General features: G+C 54.5%; 2 protein-coding genes across 7 annotated transcripts; both read left to right on the plus strand.

Moving 5' to 3' along the window:
* Positions 1-1,298: 1,298 nt before the first annotated feature.
* On the plus strand, positions 1,299-3,429 carry S100a14 (S100 calcium binding protein A14). 2 transcript variants are annotated; one of them, XM_023713564.1, is made up of 4 exons: positions 1,299-1,430; positions 1,829-1,938; positions 2,337-2,483; positions 2,689-3,429. In XM_023713564.1, exons 2-4 carry the CDS (start codon positions 1,909-1,911, stop codon positions 2,824-2,826), a joined length of 315 nt encoding a protein of 104 aa, XP_023569332.1. In that variant the 5' UTR covers positions 1,299-1,430; positions 1,829-1,908; the 3' UTR covers positions 2,827-3,429. The 2 variants fall into 2 exon arrangements, with proteins under 2 accessions (XP_023569332.1, XP_004629898.1); XM_004629841.2 differs by lacking the exon at positions 1,299-1,430 and having other exon boundaries at positions 1,812-1,938.
* A 1,496-nt stretch (positions 3,430-4,925) lies between these two features.
* S100a16 (S100 calcium binding protein A16) lies at positions 4,926-11,041 on the plus strand. 5 transcript variants are annotated; one of them, XM_023713825.1, is made up of 3 exons: positions 4,926-5,088; positions 9,880-10,056; positions 10,338-11,041. In XM_023713825.1, the coding sequence occupies exons 2-3, from the start codon at positions 9,904-9,906 to the stop codon at positions 10,488-10,490; spliced, it is 306 nt and encodes a 101-aa protein (XP_023569593.1). In that variant the 5' UTR covers positions 4,926-5,088; positions 9,880-9,903; the 3' UTR covers positions 10,491-11,041. The 5 variants fall into 5 exon arrangements, with proteins under 5 accessions (XP_023569593.1, XP_004629899.1, XP_023569596.1 ...); XM_004629842.2 differs by having other exon boundaries at positions 4,927-5,088; positions 9,884-10,056; XM_023713828.1 differs by lacking the exon at positions 4,926-5,088 and adding an exon at positions 5,304-5,770 and having other exon boundaries at positions 9,884-10,056.
* Positions 11,042-12,247: the final 1,206 nt, after the last annotated feature.

Genomic DNA, 12,247 nt, shown 5'->3' on the forward strand with positions numbered 1-12,247 from the left:
CCAGAGAGAGCAGGGGTGGGGCGGGCCTGGGCTGCTGGTGCGACTGTCCTTGCTGTCACAGCTGTCTCTGTCTTTGTGGGCAGCAAGCAGTCCAGAGGAGCCCTGGGCTGAGACAGGCTCCGATCATATGCCATGCAAGGGCCACTTAGGAGCCACCCCATCCACTGAGGGGCTCCAGACAGACCTTGGAGTGACCTCCAGGCTGGGGTGCTGTTGACAGACATTCCAGAGGGGCTTCCACGTAAGGAGGGACTGATCAGTGTGACATCCTGGCCTGATACTGCTTAGAGGGGCCGCTGGCCAAGCCAGTCTCCAAGAAGCCCTCAGGTGGGAGACCTTTGAGGGTGTCCCCAAAGCGAAGCCCTTCACAGAACTCTCAGAATGAGACCCTTGGGCATGGGGGCCTGTGTAAGTAGAGACCAAAGAACAGGAGAGCCCTGGATAGGGGACCTCCACTCTGATCTCAGAGTTCAGGAAAGACTCCCAGGAGCTTTGGCTCTGGGCCCCACCCCATCCTTGCCCCCACCAAGCTGGGTACCCCACTGAGCCCAGGCAGATGAGGAGGCCGCTTGGCTTAGCACAGTCCAGGGTGTTCAGGGTGACATCTTAGGCGCTGGATTGGAAGGTGGGTGGTGCAAGCTACTGCAGGGTGAGGGGAGACATAGGACTCGTCGGAGGCAAGCACTTGTAGCCCGACCAGTTTGGAGAGGTTGTCAGCTGCCAAGCGGCTCATCTGGGCCTTGAATATGTGAACCAAAGGCTGACGGGAAGTCAGGCCCGAGCTGGGTGGCTCCCTCTGCCCTGCTGAGCTTCTTAGGCCCTTCCTCCCACATTCATCTGTCTGCCATCAGGATTGGGAAGGCTCCGGGGTCTGGATAGGCTTGAGTGTCACTATTAAAATTGGCCTTGGTTGAGAAGAGAGGGCAAGAAGGAGGGGAGAGAGGGAGGAGGGAGACCTTGAGGGGGGTAGTAAAAATCAAACAAAATAAATAAGAGAGAGAGTGCCACACAGAGGTCTCTGGGACCTCTTTCAAGTGCATCATCCTCTTCTGTCTCAGTCCTGCTTTTCCTTTATTCCTGGTTACTGAGACCCTCTCTTCTTCACAGAATGTCCAACTGCACACCTTCCTCCAGCCTTTCTTCCTTTCTGTTCCAGGGACTCCACATGCTGATCTGGGGCCAGGGGCATCCCAGCCCCAGCCCTCCCTGACTCCTTCCTCCTGGCAGCGATAGGACAGGCTGGGAGCCCTGGCTGATGGAGGGTGGGGCCTGAGCTGCTGGTTGCTAGCCCAGGCAGGCGCAGCCTTAGCAGGGGTGGCTGAGAGTTGAGGCCCAGCCCGCCTTCCCCGCCTCCCCTCCTTTCCCCCAGGTATATGAGCTGAGCCCAGGTGAGCTGGCTCCTCCCGTCCAGTCTCAGCGGCTGCCAGCAGGTAAGGAGACCAAGGCTTTTTACCTAGAAGCTCCTGAACTCCAGTTTAGAGTTATTACAGTGTCCAGGTTGATGGTGTCTGGGGGCACCTGCACCAGTACTTCCTGTGTCTTCTAGGGCAGAGCCTGGGATGGGGCCCTGGAGCTTGGGTTGTGTGCATTCTGATGACACTTGGGGAGGGGTGTGTGTGTGTGTGTGTGTGTGTGTGTGTGTAAGCTGAAGTGTGGCCCTAGGGATTTCCAGTGGGCAGGCCTTAGTTCTGGAGCCTGAGGAGAAACTAGGGCTGTGTAGAGTTGGCCCTGACACCTCAGGTGAGGCTGCAGGGCTTGGTGGAGCCAAAGGCAGCCGCTGAGAAAAGAAGGCTGGCCTCCTCTCACCTCAGGTCTCCCCTTCCTCTAGGCAGATCATGAGCCATCAGTTCTTCTGGGGCAGGCTGTAGGACGACGAAATTTTCACCACAGGGCCAAGCACTGGGCACCATGGGACAGTGTCGGTCTGCCAATGCTGAGGTAGGCCCATTCACTCCTGGCCTTTCTGCCTCCACACTTCTCCCCTCTGTTCAGAGAATGTGTGTCTCCTCCAGGATTTTGCCCCTCACTTTGTCCTTGCCAGTGAGGCCTGAGTCCTCTCTCTGACCCCCATACAGGGTGGTGCAGATTGAGTCCCCGAAGATGTCTGGACAGGCCCTGGGACCTGTTCTGCTTATTGCTGGAGGAGGCCTTGCCCAATCTGTGGCTTGAGGCAGGGGCCTTGAGGGCAGGGATGAGGGAGATGGGCAGGGTTCTGGGCAGGGGTGGTTGCCTTCCAGCTGGCTTCTACTCTGCTGGCTTTGCTAAAGCTCCTAGGGAAGCAGGGTGTCTGTCATGGAGTGGGAGGTGTGCCCCTGACCTCTGTCTCCTGCCCTCAGGATGCCCAGGAATTCAGTGATGTGGAGAGGGCCATTGAGACACTCATCAAGAACTTCCACCAGTACTCGGTAGAGGGTGGAAAGGTGACACTGACCCCGTCTGAGCTCCAGGACTTGGTCACTCAGCAGCTGCCCCACCTCATGCCGGTACTAAGTGCGGACCTCACCCCCACAGTCCCCTGGCTTCCCACGCAAGTGCTCCAAGACTTACCCATGCTGGTCTGGCGGCCCAAGCTCCTCCCCCTTGCCAGTGCCAGGTGGCTCAGGCTCTGCTGCCTGCTCCTGGGCAGGGTGGGGTGGGAAGATCTGAAGGTGCTACCTTGCTGAGCTATGGTGTCTTCCCTCCCCTCAGAGCAATTGTGGGTTGGAGGAGAAAATTGCCAACCTGGGCAACTGTAACGACTCTAAGCTGGAGTTCGGGAGCTTCTGGGAGCTGATTGGAGAAGCAGCCAAGAGCGTGAAGCTGGACAGTCCTGTTCCAGGGAGCTGAAGATCCCTCCTGGAATTCACGGGGGGGGGGGGGGATGTTGGGGAGAGGGCATCTTAGAGACTGTGGGCTTGGAAATAAAATTTCTCTCCAGGGGCTATACCTGCCCCACATTCCCCAGCTTGCACCTCCTTGTCCTGCTCCTCCCTTGTGCTCCCCCTGGGCTTGTGCACTGTCCTAGGAGCTTCAAGGAGCTCATGGGTCTAGGATCCCCCACAGTGAAGGAAGCTCAGGGGAGGTTGGAGCCTGGGAGGGCATAGAGGGATAAGGGTGGTGTAAGGGCCAAATGATTTGGTAGTAGGGAAAGGGCAGAGAGGAGCTGGGTTGTGGGAAATGACTAGGAGAATGGGGTGGGGTGTGGCTGGACATTGGTACTGAAAGGGTGTCTGAGAACCTACCCTTTTTCTCTCCTCTCCAAGCTAAACTGTAACTGTCTGTCTGGTACTATCCCTTCCTACACCCAGCCCTGCTCTCGCCTCTATCCCTGGGCTAGGGAGGACAGAAGGGGAACAGGCTCAGAGAAGAGGCCGATGAAGGCACAACTTTGGGGTGCTTGGACAGTCACAGAATGGTAATTGTTTTGTAAAATTTGATTAATAAAAAAATTGAAAAAAAAAAAAGAGTAGAAGATGTTGTCTTGATTGGATGTCCTTAGGGTCCAGGGCTGAAGGGCTCTTGGGGACTGAGTCAAGGGTTCTTGGGGTACCTTGTATGGAGCCTGGGCAGTGGAAGTGACAGAGAGCTCATTTTCTCCATGCATTTGGGTTGAGGGTTGTACAGGCCTACAAGGTGAAGAGCTGGTTCTCTCTGCAGGCCAGTGTGCTTGCATGTGGCCCTTGACAAGAGATGGATTTTTTTTTTTTTTTTTTTTTTTTTGGTAGTACCAGGGATTGAACTCAGGACCCTATGCTGGCCAGGCAGGCGTTTATTCTACTGAGCTATCTCCCTGGCCCAAGAAGAGGTGGAAAGGTGCATGTGTGTGCACCTGCACCTGGGGGAAGACACGAGTCCAGGTGTCCTGGGGCCTGGATGACTAATGACAAGGAAAATGTGCGGCTGAGGAGTAGGCTCCCTGGCATTCTGGGTCCCCATTGTCCTGCTTGCACCTGGGCCTGCTCTTGGAGTAGGATACCTATGAAGTGGGGGTGTGGACAGTCCTGCCCTGGTGACAGTGTTTGAAGGTGGCATGGCTCACCCATGGGTGGACACTGCCAGCGCTTGTGGACGTCACTGGGGGAGTGGGGCAGGTGTCCTCTCTGGTCTGTCTGCGGTCCCGCTATGGGGAGGTGCAGCTGCCATTTTCTTTCTTCTAAACATTGAGAACAATTTGTGCATATATTATAATGTGAAGAGGTTTTTTCGAGGCTCTTTTCTCTTTTCTGGGCAATTTTAAAATATTTTAGTTTTTAAAAATTTTTGAATAAGAGATGCAGAAAGCACCAGTGGTTGCCAGGGGCTGGGGGCCAGAGGCTGACTACAGTTAGCCCAAGGGAATATCCTGGGCATTCTCTATAACTGGCACATTTATATCTGAGCATGATGGCAGGCACCTACAATCCCTGCCACTCAGGAAACTGAGGCAGGAAGTTCACAAGTTTGAGGGCAGCTGCCATTTATTTGGGTACCCAGGGAAAGCTGGGAGTGAGAGTTTGCAGAGGTACCCCCTGCTGTGTAAGAGGGGCTTGGGGAAGTGTCTCAGGGGAGCTCAGGTTGAGCTGAACGGGTGGGAAGACCAGAGCCACAGCCTTTGGTTCCTGAGTGTTCACGGAAATCAGGTGTTACTCCTAAAATCCCAACTGCTAGGAAGTTTCTGTGTTCAGCTAGGCTGGCCTGGAATACTAACTGAGCTTGTCTATTAGGGACCCCTGAAACTGGCCTTTCAGTGACACAGGTAAGAAGGACAGGTGAGAGTCCTTCCCTTCCTTCCTCCAACTAGTCAGGTTCTGTTCAGGCCCTGGGGGCTAGGAGGGTGGAGTTGGGAAGGCCCAGCTTCCACCACTCAGTCGAGTGTGGGGGTAGAAGGGTGTTAAAAAAGGTGTATATCCCTTTAACAAGGGCCCAACCCCAGGGCCAAGCCAAGAGGGAGCTCAGTCACTACCTCCCCACCGAGCCAGCTCAGCCGGGCAGGCCGAGAGGGAGTGGGACAGTCTGGGAGTGCAGCGCTGCGGGGAGGAGTCCTGGCTGCGCTGAGCTGGGGAGCTGCTTGGCAGTGCCAGAGCCCCGACCCCAGCGCCCTACTGGACAGAAGCTGGACTGAGGAGGCAGGTGAGCACCCCGGGGCCAGCCTCGGAGAGAGGTCGGAGGCTGCCAGAGGGACCCTGCAGGCTTGGGAGGCCAGGAGAAGGGGTGCTAAGGGGACCTGGGGAGAGGGACCTGGCCGAGATTGGAAAGGATTATTTGGTTAATTATTAACTTTCCTCAAGGCTGGTTTGGGAATGGGACGTCCTGGTGAGACTGGGGGCTAGATGGAGCTTCCAGAGGAGTAGATGGGGTGACAGAGACCCTCAGCCTGACCAGCAGATGACTGGGCTCCCCTCCAGGGACTGGGACAGCGGGCAGAGGCACTCCGGAGCTTTGCCCACAGCTGCTGCTCCTTTCCAGACAGAAAGGAGCAAGTGTGCGTTGGTGGGGGTTGGGGGCTGCTCAGACCTTGGACACAGGCCTCCCTGGGCTCTGGGGGCTGTGTCCTGGGGGACTTAACAGGGCCCAGGAAGAACTGGGAAGGGCCCAGAGGCCTGAGCCCGGAGGCAGGGGCTGAGGTGGCTTCTCTTCACCTGAAGGGCCAGGCAGATCCCAGACACAGGCCCCACTGTGCTTAAGGAGCTGTTCCCTGGGAGGGGCTTGGGTGAGGCCCTGAGGAGAAACCTGGGAGCTCCCTGGGAGAAGGACAGAGAGCGCGGGGAGAGGACTTGGACCTGGAACTGGCTGCTTCTCCACCACCGGGCAGGTCTTTGCTTGACTTGTTTTGCCTTTTCAGGGGTGGGGGTCACCTGCTATGTGGGAGCCTTCCTCTGTCCAGCCCAGCTCATGTGAGGGGTGCTCAGTTTTGCCTCATGCGCTATTGGAGAGCTGTCTGTTGGTCAAACTAGTAGTAGTTGCGTGCGCACGTGTGTGTGTGTGTGTGTGTGTGTGTGTGTGTGTGTACATGTGCGCATGCGTATGTATCTCCTATACCTCCTCCATTTTCACTTGTCTGGAAAAAATTTGAGAGGAATCCACCTCTTCTTCTGAAAGTGAAAGTCGTAGTAGATAAATGGGTTACTCACACAGAGGGCAGAGGGGATGGTGGAGTTCTTTCTTCCACACGTGTGTGTGAGAAACCGAGTCCTTTGAGGTGGGGAAGGGTGAGGCAGGGGCACCAGTGTGAACAAGGAGCCTTGTGCAACTGGGAAAAGCGTACGAGGAGTTGGGCATGGTGGTGCATGCCTGTAATCCCAGCACTTGGGAGGCTGAGCCAGGAGGAGGGAGAGTACAAGGTCAGGCTGTGCTACATAGTGAGAGTTTGTCTCAAAAAAACCTAACCAGCAGCCTGGTGCGTAGGCACACGCCTTTAATACCAGCACCCAGGAGACTGAGGCAGGCGGATCACTGGGAGTTTGGGGCCAGCCTGTACTACATAGTGAACTCAAAGGCCAGCCTGATCTACACACAAGACTCTGTCTGAAAAAAGCAAAAAGCAACCAATCAGTTACTCAACCAACCAAATGAATGAACAAACAAACCAAAGCATGTGCAGGAGCAGAGAAAGAGTTTGTTGCCGTTAGAGAGATTCTTTTGAAACAGGCTTGCAGCTAGACCTTGCATTACTAGCCCAGGTCAGATTGCACCTCCCTGTGTGGTGAAGACAGCTGGGCCAGGTGAGTGAATTAAGGCGACAACTGAATGAATGAATGAGAGGACGAATGCTTTCATGTATGAGTAAGAGAATGAATGAGAGTGAATACATGATTTAGCAATGAATGTGTAAGCAGATGAATGGTAGATGATGGATTGGAGGTAGATAGAACGGACACTGATAATGTCAAACTTAGGTCAGAAAAGGGTTAAGCAGGCTCAGGTGAGGACAGTGACCAGGAAGAACAGAAGCCAAGGGACACATCCCAGTGGAAGACAGATGAAAGACTCTTGTGGGGTGGAAAGAGGTGAACTTTGGAGGATGGTGTGGGCTTTCAGGATGTATACTGAAGGGCACAGGTGCGGGGAGTTGGGGTGGTTAGCTGGTGGGCAGAGTGGGTGTGAGGGAGGCCTGCACCCAGGGCCATGGTGTCAGAGCAATTTGGGCTTTTGGACAAGTCAGCAAGCTGGGCTTAGGTGGGTGGGGGGAGGAGCCCTCTGTTGCTCAACAATGAATCAGCCCTGAGGAGATGATGAGAACACTGGGGGAGGGGTGGGGCCCGAGGTGAGGGGTCCCTTTGAGGGTCCAGTGATCCTCCCAGCTCCTGCTTGTTGGAAGGCTTGTGTAGTTCATCTCCCACCCCCTCATTATCAGGCCTATATCTGCTGGCGGCAAAATCAAAGCAAAAATGACCTCCTGGCCTCCCCTACCTGCTTGGGAACCTCAGGCTTGATGCTGGCAAGACAGGGGTGGCTGTGTGATGGGTGGGGTAGTAGAGCCTGTCTCCTGGCTCCCAGGGAAGGCGGGGGAAGAGGGGGGAGTTATGACACCTGCCTGGCCCGCTGTGCCCTGCCTTCAGAAAATCCTCTTGTACAGATGGTTCAGTGTTGGCCATTTTATAAGAAGCAGGTATGGAGAGGCAGATTGCTGGGAGTGCCTGGGGATGGAAGACCAGGGACACTGAAGCAACATCTCTGAGTCATCCGCACTTCTGAGGTGCAGAGCTGAGCTGGCTTTGGGGTGCTCGGTGTGTCCAGAGGCACCTAAAACACCCGTTTTAGGTGCCTCTGGAGTACTCTAAAACACCCGTTTTTCCTTTTTCTCTTCTTCTCTGTAGGATCCTTCTTTGAGGGAACAGGTAGGGATGGTTAAGGTGAGGAGAGATCTCCATGTTGGGCCCTCCCAAGGCTTGATATGAAATGAGCTTGGTGAAATCCTTCCCCAAATGGGAAGTTTTTAGAATCCACTAGAAATGCCAGTCATCGACTAGGGCTACTCTCTCCCTCTTTAAGGGCAGCATAGCAGACAATCATGGGTTGAAAAAAATTTGCCTCTTTATTTGTTAAAAGTTAGAGGATTTCAGACTGGGTGTGGTGGTGTGGGCCTGTAATCCCAGCGCTTGGGAGGCTGAAAACAGGAGGATCACTATGAGTCCAATCTATGTAGTGAGACCCTGTAGACCTTGTACTAAAAAAAAAAAAAAAAAAAAAAAAAAAAAAGAGGATTTGGGTGAATGTCTGACAAGGCACAAAAACTGAACCACACAGTCACACACTTAGCAAATAAAGAGGACAGAAAGATTATAGTCCCTGTGTTGTATGTCATCCTTCCAGCCACAAACCAAAGTGGTCAGGCTGCAGAGGAACAGGAGGGCAGTGTTTCCTACCAGAGAGGCCCCAGCCTGACCCCTCTTCCCTTTCCAGTGTCCTTCCTTTTTACATCCTGGCCTGCCTACTTCCTCCTGGTTTCATATTTCCTTCAGAAAAAAATCTCCATAAAAGAAAAAGCTTAGAAAAATGGTCAAGGGCCTAGTGTCAGGGCTGAGAGGAGGTGAGATATTTCTAGAATACCTCCCTTAAGCAAAGCACTGGGCCAGGAGTGACCCAGAGACTAAAATGAAGCTTGTTGAACATCCAGGATATAAAGGTGTCCTCAAGTCCGTGAGCTTTGCCGTTATGTGCAGACAACACAGTGGCCCCAGCAGGCGCTGGTGTAGTGCAGGTGGAGAGGTGCATGGGGTCAGGGAGGAGCACGCTGAGGGCAGAGGTCATAGGAGGCATGGTTTGGGCAGGGCCAGAGCCATGAGGTGGTTTCTGCCGGGTGGAAGGTGCACAGCAAGAGGCGTGGCAGTAAGAATGGCGGTGGAGGGGAGCAGAAAGCGGGCAGCAGGGGCAGGAATTGGCAGCAGGGCCTGGCATAGGGGCTCGCTCTCCTACATCAGACCGCGCGTGTGCAGGCCTGTGTGGCAGGAGGCTGTGTCCCTGCTGGGTCCACCTCCCCTTGCTATGACCAGCTGGGTGAAGGCGACTGGAGCTCTGATTCCTTGGCTTGAGGGCGGGAGGGGAGTCTGATTTGCCAGGGTTGACTTGGGGGGGCTCTGGGCATGGGCGGCGACTCACAGAGTAGATCCGCCTGCTCCCTTGTATCCTGTTATTCAGAAGGCTGTATCCGCTTGGAATGTGAGTGCCTTTTGTCCTGGGTTAGAGGGTGACAGAGTTGCAGCTGCTGTGTCCAGGGTCTGTCTCCAGCTGTGGTAGCACCCGGCCTGGCTCTTCCTTAGGTAATGGAGTAGGGGGTGTTGTTGTATTCCTGATGATCTCTAGGGGTGCATGGGGGGAGGCTTGTAGAGGTTGGCTGTGGTACGCAAAATCTAATTGTTGGGTCAGGGCCTTGTCCTTTCCTGGAGCCTTGGCCTGAGCCCCCGGCTTTGCTGCCTTTGAGCCTGAAGAGGTTGGGGTTCTCCTAGGCCCCCAGTTCCTCCTTTGTTACTTGGGGCTGGGGTTGCTGCAGTCCTGAGGATTGCAGATAGAGCCCCACAGCCTTGGCCCCCCTCTGCCTTGGCCCATCCTAGCAGCTCCTAGCTGTGCTTGCCTGAGCCCTGGGTCGCCTGCCTAGGTGCAGTCAGCAGGCAGGGCTCCTCCCTCCTCCTCTTTCCAAAGGAGCCTCTTGCTCTGAGGTGCCTGCAGCTGGCAGCCCAGAGCCCAGGGCTGGGGAAGGACCCGGAGAACCTGTCCAGGCAGTTGAGCTGGGAAGCATCTGGATTAGAGGAACCACATAGCTGTCATTCCAGGGCCACCCCCCACACCCCTATGTTTCCCTTTCCACTCCTTCCCTTTTCCAGAGGATGGATCATCCTGGAGCCTATGAGGGCTCAGGGTGGGCACCAGTTGGAGGCTTGGCCTCTGGAGTCTCTTCTCATCTTCCTCTTTATGATGCCCAAGCCAGGAAGGACCTGAAGGAGGGAGATGGCGGACTGCTACACAGATCTGGAGAAGGCTGTCGTTGTCCTGGTGGAGAACTTCTATAAATACGTGTCTAAGCACAGCCTGGTCAAGAACAAGATTAGCAAGAGCAGCTTCCGCAAGATGCTTCAGAAAGAGCTGAACCACATGTTGACGGTGTGACCCCCACCCTCGCAGGCCTGTCCTGTCCCCTTCCCACGCTCTTTGGGTGCAGTTCCTCAGGGAGGCCTCTGTCTTTCCTGTTCCTCCTGCCCCAGGATCCCTTTGGCCCCCCACAGGCCTCTGTCTTCTCAGGATGCCCAGGTTGAGCCAGTGAGGGCTCTCTTTTCCCAGGGGACAGCTGCCCAGACTCCATTCTGGAATTCAGCTGTGGGCCTACATAGGAGCTCTCTGGGGCTGCTGCCCTGCATTATTGCTGACCTCTGTTTCCCCTGCAGGACACGGGAAACCGAAAGGCTGCGGACAAACTTATCCAGAACCTGGACGCCAACCATGACGGGCGCATCAGCTTTGACGAGTACTGGACCTTGATAGGCGGCATCACCAGCCCCATTGCCAACCTCATCCGTGAGCAGGAGCAGCAGAGCTAGAGGCCTGACCCCTGCCAGCCCTGGCGTTCGTCCCAGCCTCCCTCAGTCTCCTGGCCTTCCCAGCCCCTTTTCTCCTCCTCTCTCTGGACTATCTCCTGACCTTTGCTGCCCAGTGGAGCGGAGATAGCAGAGTTCCTTGTGAGAGTCTCAGTCTGAGGATGCTTCCCTCAGGGTCTCAGTCCCTGGAGCCAGCAGACCCTCAGGGCTCCTCTAGGAGATCTCAATGCTGTTGGGGACCCCCAAAATCTCCTCTGCTGTTCAGTCCATCTACCCTTCCAACACCTGATGTTCCTGTCTGGTTCCTGCCTGATTCTGCATCTGTGTTGACAAACAGAGGCAAGTTTACTGATGAGGTCTCTCTGTTCCCGGTGGCAGCAGCAGGGACCTTGCCCTTCCCCTCAGCCCTTTCTGGGGTGGGGTCAGGGGGGAGAAGCACCTTCAGGGACTCCCCTCCAGCTGCCCCTGTCTGGGAATGAGCTAAACAGGGCTGAGCACATCCCTTTGCTCAGCCATTGAAATACTGGCAATAAAGGCTGGATTTGGAGTTTGCATCCTCTCGTCTGGTCCCTTTGTGATGCTCATTAAACTCTTCACACTTTTTATAAATGTCTTCTGCCTTGGTAGCCTTTGCCCTGGGCCTTGAGGCCAGGAGGAATCTCAGAGACCCCAAAGGTAGAGCAAGGTGGAAACCACAGCTGCTGGATCCCAGGAATGCTGCCATCCCTGGACCAGCAGCTCTTTCCCTCCTGCTTCATGAAAGTCCTGAGGCCGCATGTCACCACCCCTGGCCCTTCTGATGCAGACTTAGATTCCTGGTCAGGCCCACAATAGGTCTCTTTTAGTCCTCACTGCACTTCTCCAAGAGGAGCCGTGCATAGCGTGGAGGCTCTGGCACCGTCTCAATAGGTTATTCTAATACCCGTGGAACTATGGAGGCCAGAGGGGAAAAGAAACGCTGCTAGAGGGGACAAGGCCAGTTTCTGTTTCTGTCCTGCATTTGCCAGAAGGAATATGTCAGGAAACTCAGCCTTCAGCGCTTTGGATTAGAAGTTTTTCAGTTGGGAAAATTTGTACCAAGTTCAAGAGTTTCCAAAAGACTCACAGGCACATTTACCTTCAGCCTTCTAAAATTAGTCTTATTTGGCAAACAGGCTGGCCTTCCAGGCATAGCACTGCCTCCCTTTCCCATCACCCCTGGACAATAACCTTTCCCCAATTAAAAGTGAAAGGCAGGGCTGGCCAAATAGCTCAGCGGATTAAAGTGCTTGCAAGTGGGCGCAGGGGCCTGGGGTTTGATCCTCTGGGGAGCACAGCTGTAATCCCAGCTCTTGGGAGGCTGTACACAGGTGGATCACTACGAGTCTGATCTGCTAGTGAGACCTTGAACACCCTGTAGACGCTTGAAAAAAAAAAAAATGGAAGACATCTCCTTTATATATGTTAAATTTTACTATGTGGCCCTGAATCAGTGGTAAAGAACCTATTCACATTTGTGTGTATGTGTGATCTATCTATCCATTCATCCATAACCATCCATCTGTCTTATCTATCTGTCCATCTGTCCATTCATCTTCCCAGCCACTCCATCCTTCCATCCATCCATCCATCCATCCATCCATCCATCCATCCATCCATCCATCCACTTATCCCTCTGTTCTATCTGGCTGTCCATCCATCTGTGCATCTATCTGTCCATCCATCCATCCATCCATCCATCCATCCATCCATCCATCCATCCATCATTGCAATAAACCCCC

Source organism: Octodon degus, unplaced genomic scaffold (genome assembly GCF_000260255.1).
Source record: "Octodon degus isolate 3935 unplaced genomic scaffold, OctDeg1.0 scaffold00032, whole genome shotgun sequence".
Taxonomy (NCBI): Eukaryota; Metazoa; Chordata; class Mammalia; order Rodentia; family Octodontidae; genus Octodon; species Octodon degus.